The sequence below is a fragment of the Labeo rohita genome, chromosome 2, assembly GCF_022985175.1.
Source record: "Labeo rohita strain BAU-BD-2019 chromosome 2, IGBB_LRoh.1.0, whole genome shotgun sequence".
Lineage (NCBI taxonomy): Eukaryota > Metazoa > Chordata > Actinopteri > Cypriniformes > Cyprinidae > Labeo > Labeo rohita.
In genome coordinates, this window is record NC_066870.1 from 20,759,421 (window position 1) to 20,778,425 (window position 19,005).

Genomic DNA, 19,005 nt, shown 5'->3' on the forward strand with positions numbered 1-19,005 from the left:
GAGCACACATTCAAGAAAATGGGGTCAGCATGAACAGAAATCGCAGTCCCTTCTCTTCGCTCGGCCCTCCTATGCTGACAGCCTGACACTGTAACATACAGCAGTGATTCCCAGTCCTTCTTCGTCTTACAGTACCTCCCCAACGACCACATAAATAAGGCACAAGTACTGCTAAAAATGTGTTCCTTTTAACTCATATGTGACCCTGGACCACAAAACCAGTCTTAAAGATTTACTCCACCCCAAAATGAAAATGTTGTCATTAATCACTTAACTGTTACCCCCATGTCGTTCCAAACCCGTAAAAGTTTTGTTTGCCTGAATGAAAACCGGGAGGCTTGTAACGTTAACTGTCCCATTGACTGCCAGGTAAATACCACTTTCAAGACCCAGAAAAGTATGAAAGACATCGTCAAAACAGTCCATCTGCCATCAGTGGTTCAATCCGAATTTTATGAAGCGAAGAGAATATTTTTTGTACGCCAAAAAAAAAAAAATAACGATTTTATTCAACATTTCTTCTCCTCCGTGTCAGTGTAGCACCATTTTGGAGAGTATCTGCTGGACGCAAACTGCGTACACAGAATACGCTGTTTTCATTCGAAACAAAACGTAAATATATGTAGAAAACGTATCCGTGTGGTATGGCTGACACAGAACGGCATACGCAGTTTGCGTACGTTTGCGGATACTCTCCAAAATGGCGCTACCTTGACACGAAAGAGACGAATTGTTCAATAAAATTGTTGTTTTTTTTACTTTGCGTACAAAAAGTATTCTCATCGCTTCATAAAATTCAGATTAAACCACTGATGGCAGACGGACTATTTTGATGATGTCTTTCATACTTTTCTGGGTCTTGACAGTGGTATTTACCAGGCAGTCAATGGGACAGTCACAAACCTCTAGGTTTTCATCCTAAATATCTTGTGTTCCGAAGATGAAAGAAGCTTTTACAGGTTTGGAACGACATGGGGGTAAGTGATTAATGACAAAATGTTCATTTCGGGGTGGAGTAACCCTTTAAGTAGCATGGGTATATTTGTAGCAATAGGCAAAAATACATTGTATGGGTCAAAATGATCGCTTTTATGCCAAAAATCATTAGGATATAAAGTAAAGATCACGTTCCATGAAGATATTGTGTAAACTTCCTACCATAAATATATCAGAATTTAATTTTTGATTTGTAATATGCATTGCTAAGAAACAAATATTGTCCAATCCTAACAAACCATACATCAATGGAAAGCTTATTTATTATGTATAAATCTCCGTTTTAAAAATTGACCCTTGATGATTGGTTTTGTGGTCCAGGGTCACATATTATACTGGATATCATTCAGAATTATCATAATACATTATTACATTGGATACTGTTAACATGATTAACTTTGAAGCCAAAAAAATTTAAATAATGTTGGTGAAAAAACTAACTGAAGCATATAGAACTATAGAAACTGGCTTTATAATGGCATTTATTTAGTTTGGCTGAGAATGAATAGAACTGAATGAAAGTGTGAGTACAACAAGTAAAACTGTTGGAGTAATACACAGCATGTTTTATTAAACATTCTAAATGCTTCAAAGGAGGCCATTAGCATATGAGTATCTCCACTTTGTTAAAAGCATGCCAGCAACTTAAAAACTTTATGAGTGAGCGTCAAACCAACGGGGCATGATAAGAAAAAAAGCAGAAATATTGATGAAATATGTACTTGATATTCATATTCGTTTTAATAAAATATTTGCAGTTGGAAGTTAAATGGTACTTTTGATCATATTTATTAAAATTCTACATATATAGCATAGCATACATTCATATATTTATATTTTATAATCATATGTATACTAAAGTTAAAAAGTTCAAAGATTTTCTTCGAATGAATACTTTTCTTAATGCATCTTGGATACGTTAAATTGATAAAAAGACTTTTACATTGCTACAAAAAATTATATTTCAAATAAATGCTGTCCTTTTGAACTTCCTGTTCAAAGAATCCTGAAAAAAGAAGCATAAAATGTTCCACAAAAATATTCACCACTAATAATAATAAAAAAAATGTTTTAATGTTTTAAAAAGAAATCATTTTGAATGTTAATGTAGACTTTAAGATTTACACTACCATTATACAGTAATTATACAGTTTTAATTCAAATAAATGAAAAAAATATGCATTAATAAATCAGTCTAACAAGCAAAATCCAAATTTCGGTTCCCCAGAAAGTGATGAAGTAATTCCTGTAATTTGTATCTGTGTTTGGGAATCACTGCTATGTAGCACCACATATCACCTGCATGCACGGAGAACGAGTTTGCATGCTGTTTAATCTCTGACAGCCTGCAAAGTGGATCATGATGGTGTGTGGTTTGTGTCGTGTTAACCGAAGCTTACTGCCACACTGTCAGGACATGCTTCTCCTGTTCTGAGGATGTCTGACAGCACCTAAAGATGTTCCATCCTTTAAAGAGGTGCCAGTTTGAAATGGCTTGACAGAGCAACAATGTTTGTTTACAAAAGCTCAACATGCCACAACATGCTGTAATTATGAAACACCTTATTTTAGTGATATTTACTTGCTATATTTTCATCTTTAATTCAGTTTCAAACAAAAATAGGCTGCAAATATGGAGATTAAAAGACAAACAATAAAAGTTTGCAGTCTATGAAAAGATTTCCCATAAAGCTAACACACATAGACATAGAGACTATGTGACAGTGTGACTTCAAAACCACTGAAGATGATAACTGGGCCATCTCAGATGGGTCATTTCAGATGACCCAGTAATATCAGAAATTGTCGGACTGCGGTTATTGAAAACGGCTGGAGTTTACTACTATAACCACTTTAGCCACTATCAGATTCAAAAAGAGGCACATTTACAGTAAAGGCTGAAAGTTTCATAAATCCATAATCAGACTTCTGGTCCTTCTCCAGTCTCAACCCAAGCATTTTAGACATCTTAAGATGCCATTTGCTGCCATAGAGAGTGGTTGTGCGGTGGACAATCTATGTCCAGGTGGCTGGTCACTTATCTGTTTGGGGAGAGGGGTTTTATCTCCACACTCTATGACCTGCATTTTAGATCAGAGCCGATAAATATTTCAACTGAATTCTATTTATAACTCACGACTAGAGAGAGTGGAACCACTACAGGCGAGTAAATAAATACAAAATATACCTTATCTGTCTTGTAAGATGGTTCATTAAAAACCATTAAGAGTCCATGTATCCACTGATTTATTTAGCAGTTTGCTCAATATTTAATGTTTTAGATGATGCTTTAGATTAAGTAGTTTCTTGCAGTTAAGTTTGTTACAACTATGTCAGACAACACTACCAGTCAAAAGTATTTGAACAGCAAGCCTGCATTTATTTGATCCAGCAAAAGCAGTAATATTGTGAGTAACTACCGGCTATTTTAAATTGTAATAATATTTCACAAAAACTACTGTTTTACTGTATTTTTGATCAAATGAATGCTGCCTTGGTGAGCATAAAAGACATCTTTTTTACAGATCATACCAACACCCATTTTGGTATATTAGTGTATTTCTACCTGATCTATCCCCTTCAGAAATGATCTTTGTTTGTATAATCTTATGTACTCAGGCTGATTCTGTTATTTAAATGTGACCACATGAACCACATTTTAGGCTATCTAGAAACCTTTTCCTACACTACTGTATATGGGTTGTTGACGTGACATGGCATTTTCACTGTCCTACAAGATGAAAATGAATATAATTAATATTGTCGTTAATTTAAAATGCTGTAAATCATTAAACATTTCTTTGTCCTACATGTAACTGTTGTTATAAACGCTACAGTGTTATGCGATTTGTTTTTTTTAATTTTTGAGCCAAATGTCAAAATTGTCCTGACTGTCTCAGCATGGTTCAATAAATTACAACTTTTAGAAATTAAAAAGAAAAGCATAAAAATGTTAATAAATACCTCCGGCATAATTGTACAAGTGTCTATTTTAGTAAATCATCCATATATTTCTGAATGGCTTTTTTTTCATCCATATATTTCTGAAAGTGTAGGAACTTGATACATTTTGTCTCTGAAAACCATGTCCTACAGTGTGACACCATATCCTGATTTTAAATCAGCCAAATCCAGAAAAAACTTTTATTAGTTTAAGGACCCCATTCATGGTCATGTTACTGAAGCCCTTGTCAAGCCCATGACATGTGCACATAGTAAATTTTTGTCTCAGAATTGTTAAAATATTTAACTTTTTTGGAACCACTACAAAAGCGCTATGTTTTGTTGTCCTTTTGGTGTGACACCCCTACATTATATTTTTTAATTAAAAACGGTATGTTAAATCATGGAAAATTATGCAAATGTGCTTGGAATAGCAAGGTTATGAATTTACACAAAAGGCTGAAATGTCCTATGGTGTGACAGAAAATGTCCTCCGGTGTGACGCCTGTACTGTTACACCATAGGACAAAGATGTCACACCAGAGGACAAGGTCTCTTTAAAAAACAATTAAATAAGATTTAACATATTTTTATTCGATCATTTTCAGTGTTCATAAATGCAATAATTACATTAAACTATTTTCTGATGTTTTTGCAGAATGTGATACTTTGTTTTTAAAACAGAAAGATTTGAGGGAGAGGAATTAGTGGAAGAGAGAGGACTTGAAAATATAAACAGAAAATTAACAGGGATCCACCAGAAGGGAGGAGATCCTAAGAGAACGATGCAGAAAGTAAATAGAATCAAAATCATGCCTATACAGTAGCTATATAGTTTTTAAAAAATGTATTAACATCTTAGTGAATGTAGTTTCAATTATATATTACTAACACTTAGCTATATCATAAATATCAATCATATTTGACTGACCACGAGACTAAATTTTGTTGATGGAACTTATTTTGATATATTGATATTATTTGTATCAAAATTAAACTTTCTTTTTCATTTGACATGTTCAAAATTAAATAGAAATACTTTAATAACTACTATTCTGTTCTATGGTGTGACGCAGTGTCCTATGGTGTGACACATAAAAGGACCACAGATTTGTTTTTATCTCAAAATATATTAAAATAACAGTTGAGTATTGCAGTAGGGGAGCTAGAAATATCTCTCATGTTAAAATGGATTAATTTTCAGCAGTTTTGAACAGATGACACCAAAGTTTGTCTTGTTGTCAATGTTTGTCTTGAAATTGTCCAACAAGTCATTGGGAAAAAATTATGTTAATTATTATTTCATATTAAATAAGTAACATTATATGAAAATAAGTGTCTAACAATGAAGATAAATCTCTCTCATGCTATTTATATACTATTAACAGTTGCTTTTTTACTGTGTCACACCATAGGACAAATTTTTGGTACAGTTCAGTAAAACTAACAATGAAAGAACTGATGAAGTTAGGGACCCTTTATATTTTCTCAAAGATCAGACTTCATCACACTACATAAATATATGCATTTCTTCTTCAAAGAAAGCATTTTTACTGGCTATTTGTCAACTACCCATATCTCAACCTCCTTTAAACACAGAAACTGAGCCTTTGAAAATATATCAACTGTTCAGAGTATTCATATTTAATCAGTTCAGATGAGGTAGGCCTGATACTCTCAGCAGGGTTTTTGACATACATTATTTGAACATTTGTTGCCTCCTTGAATTTTTTGGCCTAAAAAACTCTGCATTATCCTACTAACATGCAGAGGAGGCTCACTCATGAATTTCAGAAAGCTGGAGGATATACCAAGCTCATGTGGATACACTCTACAGAGCAACACCTGCAAGCTCATATTATGGGCTGTTACACATGCATTTCTGTCAAAGAACACTTAGAGAATGTAAATTATAGTTCCCGACTATCAATCACTTCAGCTTAAGATCACAGCTCTGCAGGATCAGAACATTTAGAAGTCATTAGCATTGTTCAGTCTCAGTAATTTCTTAATTGTGTTAAACTTAAATGCATTTAAAAAAAAGTGCTCCTTACTTTCACCTGCAGTGAATTCCTGTGAATCCAGAATACCAGATTCTTGAAGAGATCGGATGCAGGAATCCACAAGTTCCAGACCTGTGGTGAGCTCCTCCTCTATATCCTTCTGTCCGTCTGTGAACAAAGACATGAACGGTTATTTCATTTAGTAGGCCAATAAAAACTCCTACGGCTGCAAATAAAACAGCTCCCTATGATGAGTGTCTCATTAAGCTGGGAGCTACTCAGCAAGCGTTTAATGTTTTACAATGTTACATTTTAATTGCTGTAAGGTTTACGATCCAATAACATGCTTTAAAACATTCTAGAAATTACACCTGTAATTTAAAATGTAAGATGTAATAATAATGTGCAGTTTACATATTCAAATCACATTTCTACTACGCAAGTAAAACCAGACTAATCTACAACATTTTAAGTGTTAAAATACAATAACACGTACGTCTGAATTCAGTATTTCAAAAACACATAGTGACAGTACTTTTACTTTACAGAAAGTAGGTTTAAGTCCAAAAAAACAACCATATGCTGGTTATTCAGATGTTATTCATTTAGGCTAGTCTGACAATTTAAAGAGACAGTTCACCAAAAAATGAAAATTCTGTCATTAATTACTCACCGTCATGTCGTTCAAAACCCGTACGTCCTTTGTTCATCTTCAGAATACAAATTAAGATATTTTTTGATTAATTCCAAGAGCTTTCTGAACTTTCTGACAGACAGCAGCGCAGCTGACACATTCAAGGCCTTGAACACGTCTTTGTGTTGCGAAGATGAACGAAGGTCTTATGGGTTTGGAACGACATGAGTAATTAATGACAGAATTTTCATTTTTGGGTGAACTATTCCTTTATTTAGTTTTTAAAAGAAATATATTTAAAAAAAAGACAGCACTGGAGTCTCATATTTGATCTTTAAATGTTTCTGCAGCATTGTCACAATGCGTATTATGTGAAACACACACACACGCACACACACAAAACGCACCACTGAGAAATCTACTAAAAATTTTAATTTGAACTAGCCAGGAATGAGAATGAGATGCTTAATCTGGTTTTGTTTTGATGCTTCATCAAGAGCCCAGTATTTTAAAGAGTGTGGCGTGACCGCAAGCTCATGAATCATTTATGCGCTGCACTGCTCCTGCTCTTCAATCTCAGCCTCTCCTCAGTGTTTTATGTTCTGGAAGGCAGAGGTTGTCATCTTTGGCTAGCGTTTTGCTGTAGCACAATCAATAAAGTCAAAAGTCAACATGCTTCACTCTGACATGCACTGTTTACCATGTGGGCTGCTAGATGATGACAACTGTCAAAATGCATTGGAAAAGGTGCTCTTCATGCAACATTCACCTTCTTGGAAGGTTTTGATTCAGGGATTTTAAAACGATAGGCTGCAAGTAAAAAAAAACACTTTTTGGGAAGAAAACAGTCTAGTTACCTTGATTGTTCCAGCGAAACTTTTCATCTGCAGAACTGTAAGATAAAAGATAGAACAGATTTAGATGCATCATCAGCACAATCATTCATCACAAAGATTGTGCACACAATCTTTTACCTGACGCTACAATCCTACACTTGCAATATGTGACCCTGGACCATAAAACCACTCATAAGTGTCAATTTTTTGAAACTGAGATTTATACATCATCTGAAAGCTAAATAAATACGCTTTCCATTGACGAATGGTTTGTAAGAATAAGACAATATTTGGCCGAGATCCAACTATTTAAAAATCTAGAATCTGAGGATGCCAAAAAAATCTAAATATTGAGAAAGTCTTTAAAGTTGTCAAAAATGAGAAAAAAAAAGTGAATGGAAGAGAAAGTAGAAGGAAAAATGAGGAATAACTACCGGTAAAAAAATATATATATAAATATAAATATTAAGTCTTCAAGGGAAAAATTGACTTGTATAATTATATTAAATGTGTGGGGTTTTTTTTTCCTTTTTTGAAAGACAATAAAGTATCAAACAAAAAATGATATGAATGATATCCAGTATAATATGTGACACCTGGACCACAAAACCAGTCATAAGGGTCAGTTTTTAAAACTGAGATATATACATAGTAAATAAGTTTTCCATTGATGTATGGTTTGTTAGGATTGGACAATATCTGGCCGAAGTCACCTTTAAAGTCGTCCAAATGAAGTTCTTAGCAATGCATATTGCTAATCAAAAAGCTTAGCTATATATACAGTAGGAAATTTAGAAAATATCTTCATGGAACATGATCTTTACTTAATATCCTAATGATTTTTGGCATAAAAGAAAAATCTATAATTTTGACCCATACAATGTACTTAAGACTGGTTTTGTGGTCCATGGTCACATTTATATCTTCACTACATGATCCGAAGTGTGTGAGCACCTATATGTGCTTTTTGAATATTTAATTTCAAAATCATAGGCATTAATAGAGAGCTGGTCTTCTGTAAAAGCTTCCAATTTTCTGGTAAAGCAGACACAAGAGCATCAGTGAGGTCAAGCATGATGGGTTCTAGCTTGCGATTCATCCCAAATTTGTTCAATGGTTCAGACTCAGTGAACCATTTCTTCATGGACCTTGCTTTGTGCACAGGAGCATGTCATACTGGAACAGAAAAAGGCCCTATTTTACTGTAAATGTTTGTCTAAGGAAATTGTACAGCTGTATGCACCTGTTAGTAAAGGGTGTGAGTAAAATAATCAAAAGTTCTAATTAGACGGAGGCTTGCGCAGACACTATAATTCAGAAGTTCAAAAGGAAAAACATTTCATAAAATGCATTCTGAAGCACAGTATAAAAACGTAATTGAGATATAAAAAAACCCCTCAAAAATACCTCCAAGTTACTGGTGTTAATGTGGCACCTGGTGCTAATTTCCCTAATTATATGATAAACCCTATTCAACTGGCAGCATTCCTCCAATTTTCACTGAGATTGAAAGACGGTGGGCCGTTTTAAGGTGACTGAACCCCTGCGACAGGAGGTTGTCCAAATGAAGGCCAAAGGGATGACTCTTTCAGACACTGCAAATGAAGCTGGTCATTCCAAATCTGCGATTTCTCAAATATTGCAGGTTTACAATGACACTAATTCATTCAAGTTCCCCAAATAGGCTGGTCATCCCCATAAGACAAATGCACAAGAAGACAGGATAATGCAGAGACTCTCAGTGGGGAATCGGTTCAGCACTGCAGCCGGAATTGAACAGGGTAAGGATCTGTCGGTACATTTAAGATAATAAGTTGATGAATAGTAAAAAAAAATTTTTTAATTGGCTCTAAACGTTCATGTTCAAAATTATTCAACCCCCAAAAGTAAACTTTGGTGCAGGATCTTTTATTCTTTAAAACCACCAATAAACGCTGCTTGTAAGTGCTTAGAAGCTTTTGTCATCTCTCTACTGCAGTCTTGGCCCATTCCTCGCCTGAAAAAGCTTTTAGATCACTGATAATCTTTGGTTTAAAGACACCTATAACAGGACTGATCCACCTCCATGACTGAAAATGTAGATGGTGTTCTTCTGCTCATAAGTCTTGCCTTTTTTGCATCAGACATACCGCTGATCCATGGGTCCAAAAAGTTCTGGTCCAAAACATTCTTCCAGAGTTTCCACAACTCTTTTTTTGAATTTTCACATGTTCTATTCGGCCTTTTTGTTCTTCTTGGTCAAGAGTGGTGTTTGGCAAGATGCCTCAACATTGTGTAGTGTTCTTCTTATACTCTGCATTGAAATGTATTTCCTCCTTTCGTCCGGGTCATCTTGCAAGTCTTTGGCTGTACACTGCAGGTTTTTCTCAGTTGCTCTGATCAAACATTTTATGATATTGTGCTTTTTTTGTTCAACACCCTCAAAGGTTTTCTGGTACAACACACTTTAAACTAAGAAATAAGGCTGCCAGCTGTATAAGAACTTTGAATTTCTTGGAAACCTTCATGTAGCTTTAGACTTTCTAATATAATGAAACTATTTCTTCTCTATAGCTTTTGTAAGAGCTGTTGACTTTACCATTTTGCTAGAGTTTCTAAAGGTTTAACTGCGTTTTAAGACAATTTTGTTCCCTACCATAAAAACAAGAGACTTAAAACAGCAATGTTGAATAGGGGTTGAATAATTTATAACATAGCTGTGTTATTAAAAAATCTTTTAACTCAAAAACATTATATATTGACATTATCACTTTAAATATGCCAGTAAACCATTGTAGAAGCAAAGTCCTTGATCTTCAGAAAAGCTTGTATTTGTAAAGTACTGCAATCTCTGGTGGGTTGAATAATTTTGATTGCAACTGTATGTGGCTGGGTGAATACAAATATGTATCAGAACCTCCTCCAGCAACATGCAGTTCTTTCCCTGCAAGCATCTCCCAATCAGCCTGCAAATTTCAGGCAAGAGAATGCCCCGATCACACTGCAAAACGGGTAAAGTTACCACTACAGCTATGGAAGAAAGTTGAAGAAGAGTGGATCAAGATCACACCAGCGCAGTGTGAGAAACTACTGATGACTGCGGCTGCAGATGTGCTGAAGTCATTCAAAGCAAGGGCCTCTACATTTCCTACTACTTTGTGACAGCTGTAACCCTCCAACATTTTCATTGTAATCTTCTTTCGTGCTACAGTGGTTACTGTTCTCTAATTTCAATCACAAATAAAGGCTTTTGTTCAAATGCCTTGGTTATTTCATCAAACAAGTTAGTAGAACAGTGGTATACCCACAGCTAATATTCCTTGAAGATTTATAGTTTTTTTTTCTCTAATTTTGAGCTCCACTGTATTCTTTGAACACATAAATGCAGCCTTGGTAAGAATAAGTAACTGCTTTCAAAAAATCTTACTGACAAACTTTTAAACAGTAGTAGTTTTGGCCATGTGGCGTTGCTAAATACTTAGGCTGCCATAAACGGCTTATATAACTGTTTACCCATCAAGTTCATAAACCTATTTGCGCACTTTCTGAATAACATAACACACTGATCAATGAAGTATCATCTCCGTTTTAGAACACACTAACAGTGGCTATGATGGTTATAGATTGGGTGGAAATAAAGGCTTGAGGAAGAACATAGAGCCACATACCCCTAATCAATGACCGGCTTTGGCACGGCACGGTAAATAGCGGCCTACCTTGCCCGTAACGCTATCAGGAGGCTAAACGCTCACCCATTGTCCTTGGAGCCTTACAGCAGCTGCTAAATCACTCTATTGATTTTCTTCCGGCGAGTGTGTAAGGTTTCATTTTGTGAGGCTGTCTATGTTTGTGCGGGGGGTGACGAATCGCAGAAGAAAACAAAACGCCACATGTTAATAGGGCCACGGCGTTGTTCTCCTAAAACCCATTCATCACCGATTCTCCAACGAACAATGCCTAGACAGAGACAGGCTCCCAGAGAGTGAGCAACAGTGATGAGCCACAAGGCATTTTTACCCAAACCCCCGTTTTAATGAGTGCGTCGACCTGCCTTCAAACAAGCATTAACTGTTTTCACCCTAATAGCTCCTTATAAAAGACAATTACTGGCTAAATATGTCAGGTAATTACATGCAAATAAATAAATAAGTCCTGTAAGGTAGATAAACACAGATTCGGTTGCGAGATACGATTATGAGGGCCCACAACATAAAATAAATAAATAAAAAACAACTAATTGTTCCCATTGGCTGGAAATTTGTCGTTCAATTTCCAGTACGCTATAAGACTGACAACTGTGATATCGCTCTCGAAGACGTCTGGCTAGATAGCATCACAACGATAGCACAGAATGAGTCTGTCTTCGTGGGGATCATTAAAGCCTTTTAGGATGAAGATATTTTTCTCTCCCAAGATAATTAACTCGAGAATAATGACATGACAGATGAGGCAATCACAGCTGTGGGTCATTGTGTGGTCAGTAGTTAATCACTGTTCTTTATGTGCTCCATTTCCATATTGACTCAACATATTAGCTGAAACACTTGGAGCAATGTGATTCAAGCCATTACAATTAGCAAACTGATTTAGTGTTCTGTGCCTCCATTCTGGCTAATTTTAATTATGTACACTGTTCTACAAATATTCACAAGATCACGGTCATGGTAAAATAAACAACAAAGGGGCGTGAACTGCAAACAAATGTAGTGCTAACACTGCATTTGAATAGTCTCACCTGACAGTGGCACCTTAGGAGTAACATTAGCGGTACTCAAAGGTGATATTCATACCTGCTAAGCTTCAGTGATAATTAAATCCCATCTTGATTTTAGCTAATAATTTTTCACAAATTCTGCTATAGCTTCTATACAAACACAGTTTATTCAACATGGTGTCCCCAATCGCCATTCAAACAGGTCTCCCCGTCAAACATTCGCTGTTTGTCATTTCTGGATCAGCTGAATGTGGCATTAAAATATAAATATATAGTTATAATAAAATATTGGTTGTATAAATGTCAAATCAAATTAGTTAATTAATAACTGCCTTAAATACATTATACATTTTACAATATTAAAATATTTTTGAAAAAATCTACCTTGCTGTCTGTGTACATTATTTATCTGTATATGTATAAAATATATAATAAAAAATATAGAGATATATAAAAATGAAAAACAGGTAAAGAATTTATAATATGTGTATTATAATGGCAAATTATATACTGCATTAAATACATTTACATATACACATTTAACAACATTAAATTAATACTTTATGTATTAATATTAAAGCATATTTATATTGTTCTGTTCTGTTGGAAATAAAAATCTAGACATATTTGTATATTTTTAATTTTATTAATTCTCTTATTTAATTTAACGTCTTACGCTCATCACGGCTGCATTTATTTGATCAAACATACAGAAAAAAATGTAATATTGTAAAATAACTGTTTTCTGTTTTTTATATACATTAAAATAAAATTTATTCCTGTGGTACAAAGCTGAATTTTCAGCATCATTACTCCAGTCTTCAATGATCCTTCAGAAATCATTCTAATATGCTGATTTATAATCAGCACTGGAAACAGCTGTGCTGCTTAATATTCTTTTTGAACCTTTGAATACATATTTCAGGATTCTTTAATGTATAACAAAGTTGAAAAGAACAGCATTTAGTTAAAATAGAAATATTTTGTAACAATATAAACTACAGTTTAAAAATTTGGGGTTAGTAAAATTTTATTCCTTTTTTAACGCTTTAATTCAGCTAAATTGGTAAAAAAAAAAAAATAATAATAGCAAAGACTTTTATTGTTTCAAAAGATTTCTATTCTGAATAAATGCTTTTTCAATTTTATTCATCCAAGAATAAAAAAAATAATAATCAGAGGTTCCAAAAAAACACTAAGCAGCACAACTGCTTCAAACACTGATAATAACAATAATAATAATATTAAATCAGCATATGAATGATTTCTGAGAGATCACCTGACACTGAAGACTGAAGTAATGATGCTAAAAATTCAGCTTTGCATCACAGGAATAAATTATATTTTAAAGTATATTAAAATAGAAAACCATTATTTTAAATTGTAATAATATTTGTAGAATATTGTTGTTTTTCCGCATTTTTGACCTGAAGAGACTTGTTTAAAAACATAAAAAAACTTACTGATCCCAAACTTTTGAACGGCACTGTATATACCCACACACACACACAAGCAATCTTAAACTAACTAAAACTTACATTTTTAAAATCCAACTTATGTTGTGGAACCCGCATTACAAAACCTAGCTGCCTGAACTGCAGTAATACAAAAAGTTTTTTTGTGTATGTTTGTTACAGCCTGTTTGCTCTGGATTGTCACAGGAGAAAGAAAGCTGAGATTTTGGTGTGAAAGAGTGAAAGCGTGCTATGAAAAGCTGGAACAAAGCTGAGAGCGGCTTTTGTTCACTGCTAATGTATGTGAAAAGAGTGAAAGAGGGAGGGAGAGGAGGAGGCCGTTCCCAACCGCTGGGGGTCAATGAGTGCCTCCCAATTGACAGACAGAAAGATAGACACATGCCATCAAGAAAGAGAGGCTGAAAGCTATTCCAACCTAAAGATATCTAAATTAGAAGGAATTAGAAGGAATTTCAATGTAAAAAACCATAACTTAGAAAACGAACATCACCTCAAATAGATCCGCGTTGAAATTCAGATTACGCACATAAATCTAGCTGGTGATTTTTAACATGTGTTTGATCGAGGGGGTCGGGCTAACTACTTTCCCATGTCTTCAGTGTGTTGTATAAGCCATTTTGTCCGACAGAGCATGTGAAAGGGCTTCACGTGATTGTATTAATGAGTGCGGAGCAAAGGCACTCGTCCGTAAGAGCCAGGCCACCCATCATTAAACTCTAGATGAGTGGGACTAAAATAGTCCTTGTTAGTCCTGGTACTGTATGTGAGATTTAACATATAGAGCAATTTATCATGTAACTTTCCAGCCAGACAGTTCACCCAAAAATGAAAAGAATTCTGACTTACTTTCTTCTTAAAATACAACTGTTATTTTTTTAAAGATTACCCTATCCACATCTGTCCTTATAATGAATGAGAATGAGCTGTCAAGTTCTAAAAATACAATAATAGTAAATGCAAGTCACTTTGCCAATAGAAGCACTCCTACAGTCCTTAAAAAGTCAGTTTAGCAAGGACAACAGAAAAGCAGAAACAATCCTGTGTGGGCTTTTGGACTCTTCATGAGGTGATACACGATACACTACAAATCAAAAGAGATGTAACACAGTCCTCAGAGAGGAATACATTTCAATCCCAGTGCGAGAGAGCATCCCGTAACGAGAGAGCCCCTCTTGAAGTGCTGAATCATGGCCGTTTTTCTCACAGCAGAATTGTGTCAGTGGATAAGAAGGCAATGGCTGGTGTAGCACAGATGCTGTACAGCTGCTCTGTGATGGCAAACACTCTTTTACAGTGTATTACTATGAATGGCATGAAGGTAAAATACTCTCACTACAAATCACAGCAACATAAACATGAGTCCCCAGACACCTCTGCAGCCCAGGCTGGCACAAAATGGCTCTCGTCTGGAAACTGCCTCATGAAAATTTATAGTAGTTTTAATATAGTAACACTAGCAATGATACAAAACTGTGGTAACTGTAGTACTTATATGGAATACCGTCGTATGTGTGTACAGTTGAGGTCAAAAGTTTACACCCCCCTTTTAGAATCAGCAAAATGTTAATTATTTTACCAAAATAAGAGGGATCAAACAAAATGCAAGTTAGTGTTTATTTAGTACTGACCTGAAGAAGATATTTCACAGCAAAGATGTTTACATTTAGTCCACAAGAGAAAATAATAGTTGGATTTATAAAAACGACCTTGTTCAAAAATTTTCATCCCCTTGATTCTTAATACTGTGTCAGGGCTCGAAATTGCGCCCGGTTTGGCCGCATACGCTCCCGGAATTTAATCTGCGCGACCTCAAAATATATTTGGGAGCATTTGTGCGAGTGCGAGTAATTGTTGTGGTGCAACTTGTTTTCATTTCTTTACAAAACTTTCTATCCAACATTAGCTTACATAACCAATTAAACTTCATCTTTACATTCTTGGCTTTAATGCAGATTTTAGATATTAGCCGTCAATCACTCACATTGCGCTCCGTTGGAACTCAGAAATGGCCGGCTTTTGCTCCGAATGTGTTCTTTCAACCAATTTCTGTTCTGGATTTGCACTGCACTGCATTTAGGGGTATGCGATATGAACATTTTTGATTCTTGACTATTAAAATATCTCTACGATCTGCTATTATTGAATAAATAAAGTAAGCCTACCGTGCTACAGCGCACATCAGTTTCAGTTCTGGTGCCACTGTCTCACACCACATACATTCACACCAAATGTTTACTCAGCAGCAGAATTTCACTTAATAAACACTGCACTTATTTGCAATCACACAAGTACATTATTTGCATGTGCTTTAAACATTTCATTCGTGTGCTGTTCTGACATGCGCTTACATTTGAAGCGTGCGCTTCAAAAAAAAAAAAAAATAAAAAGCCCGTCAAACAGCGCCTGGAGTAAGTTATCTTTCATGTGTGGTTTGGCCCAGGTGTTTTATTTAGCATAATTTCACAAAGCTAAAGTCTGTCAGACCTTTCTGTTTTCGCTTCAGATATTGAAATTATAATCTAATTTAAACCAGAAACGGCTCATGCATGCAGCATCTTTGTGTGGATTAAGTTTAAAAATGCAGTGGTTGCCTCTAATTTAAATGGCTACAGACAGTTTGACCTGTAATAGAGAAAATAAATATCAACATTTTCATTCTTTCTTGTCCCTTTCTTAAGGCAATAAATAATTATTTTAAAAAAAGGCTTTCAAAATCAGCCCAATTGACTGGTGAAGCTATTAATCATCAGGATGTTGCTGGCCGTTCCTCTCAACTGGCAGTTGTGGTGCTCCTTAATATTTATTGGGTGCTCCTAACTTTTTATATTTGGGAGCATCAGTGCTACCAAGTAAAAAAGTTAATTTCGAGCCCTGTGTGTTGTTACCTTAATGATCCACAGCTGTGATTTTTTGTTTAGTGATAGTTGTTCATGAGTCCCTTGTTTGTCCTGAACAGTTAACCTTCAGAAAAATCCTTCAGGTTCCACAAATTCTTTGGTTTTCCAGCATTTTTGTGTATTTGAACCCTTTCCAACAATGACTGTATGATTTTGAGATCCATCTTTTCACACTGAGGACAACTGAGGGACTCATATGTAACTATTACAGAAGGTTCAAACGTTCACTTTTGAATTTGAAGATCAGGGTAAATGTAACTTATTTTGTCTTCTGGGAGACATCTTCTAACTATCTTCTAGCCTCTGAAGGGCAGTAGTAAATGAAAAATATGATATTTAGGCAAAATACGAAAAATGTACACATCTCCATTCTGTTCAAAAGTTTTCAGTCTTAATGCATGGTTTTCCTTCTGGAGCATCACTTTTGAACCGGTTCATTTTTATAAATTCAACTATTATTTTCTCTTGTGGACTATATGTAAACATCTTTTATGTGAAATATCTCATTCAGGTCAGTGCTAAATAAACAATAACATGCATTTTGCATGATGCCTCTTATTTTGGGGGATGTAAACTTTTGACCTCAACAGTACATAGTGTTATTAAGCATTTTACATTTATTTCAAACTAGTAACTCAAGGGAGTAACAATTTAAACAAAACATTTTATTTATGAACTTTTGTTCAACTATTCTTTTTAATAGTTAACTTTTAACTAATTGTGAATTTTTTGGATCATCAGTCATCAAAGCTCGGTAAGTATTGGTCACAGACACAGAGATTTTGTTTCAATTTTACCAAGCTGATTTTTAACTACAACTCCCACAGATCATGTTTTCGGGCAATTTTAAGTCTTATTAAGCGCGTGAGTTGTTTACTTACTTTTTTAAATTAGTCTTCCCATAAACACCATTATATATAGTTAATTCACACTGATTCACAAATGCGGAACACACACAAACACAAGAGGGGGGGATTTATCGCATGAACCAATCACAGCTGAACATAACCAGTCATATCCAATCATATCGCGATGAAAGCAGAATACATTTCAATCCCAGTGCGAGAGAACAGTTGCCCTACCAGTTCTATTCAAGAACTATGGTAAATTTAGATAAGCTAGTATTTCAAAAGGGTTTCCAGACTAATTTGAATAAATTAAAATTAATTAAACATTCTCAATGCTAAAAGATAAACATTTATTTAACCCCAGTGTGCTGTCACAAGACTAAGACAACAGCAGTTAGCCTGAGCAATTACTGGATCAATCACACATTTCCAATTGCAAGTGTACTTCCTAAAAGGACGAAATGTTATTTTGAGTGCATCTGAGGATGTGGTGGGTCATTAGGCTGACAGCGTGAGTGATGTTACATGTAGGGAAGCTCAGTGGTTGAGATCTACACTATGCTAGGCTGTCTTAGCTAAGCTAGGCGGCAGTGTGCTGCTTTGTCACAAAGCAGATCAAGTACGTGTCGCTGTCTAGACACTTCCGCTGGCACTGACAGGCATGTAATGTTGTCAAAAGACAATTTTCTTCTTTGTAAAAATACACTAGAACCCAAAGTCCCAAAACATTACCATTAAATGATAAAAGCTGATAAAAATACTGAGCTACTATTTAAACATCTTGTCAGAAATTTGAATAACAATTCAGCTATCAAAATCTGTTATACAATATTATAAATCTTCATTGAGCATAACCTAGTCATCTAAAGCTACATTCAATATAATAATTGCAGGGCTGCCCCAGTATGCATACAGTATCCTTGCCTCTCAGTCACTCAGACTGGGTTTAAGTCTACACAGTTAGGCTAAAATCAAGTAGTCCGGGACTTATAACTGAACTTGGTAGCAGAAGAAGCTTTCATCACCTCTTAAGCCTGACAGATTGCTTGCTAAATCAATACGTTCTGTATTCCCCGTACTGTATAGGGAGACACTTAGTGTGAGTCAGCCAGTGCAGCAGACACTCTTAATATGCTTAATATCCTGTAAGAATGGAGAGGGATTGTCTGAGCACAGACAGCCTGGGTACACAGGCAGATGGGAAGGTTTCTTACTGGTCTTCTTACTGTCAGTGTCCTTAACCCTACCCCAGACAGATTCAACAGGATGAATTTCAATGGGTATGTGTTGAAAACAACAGAAGAACCTGAAAGATAATATTTTCAAGAACTGTTTTTGTATACATATAATGCAACAACACTGGATCCCACTGACTTTCATTTATATGGACAAATTAAGTTCAGTAATTTACTAAGGGATAGTTCACCCAAAAATGAAAAAGACCTTCGTTTATCTTCAGAACACAAATTAAGATATTTTTGATGAAACCCGAGAGCTTTCTGACCCTGCATAGACAGCAACACAACTGACACGTGGAAGGCCCAGAAAGCTAGTAAAGATATTGTTAAAATGGTCCATGTGACATCAGTGGTTCAACCGTAATTTTACTAAGCTACGAGAATACTTTTTGTGTGAAAAGAAAATAAAAATAATGACACTCGTGAACGTACGACAAAGACT

The 19,005-nt window shown here is 35.2% G+C and overlaps 1 protein-coding gene across 6 annotated transcripts in view; it reads right to left on the minus strand.

The window, feature by feature from the left end:
• ctnnd2b (catenin (cadherin-associated protein), delta 2b) overlaps positions 1–19,005 on the minus strand; it is a 111,114-nt gene that overhangs the window by 53,734 nt on the left and 38,375 nt on the right. For all 6 annotated transcript variants that reach the window (XM_051131319.1, XM_051131304.1, XM_051131296.1 and 3 more), the window contains 2 exons: positions 7,434–7,468; positions 5,994–6,110 (listed from right to left, as the gene is read on the minus strand). In XM_051131319.1, the coding sequence (XP_050987276.1) occupies positions 5,994–6,110; positions 7,434–7,468 (152 nt within the window). The remainder of the gene's footprint in view (positions 1–5,993; positions 6,111–7,433; positions 7,469–19,005) is intronic.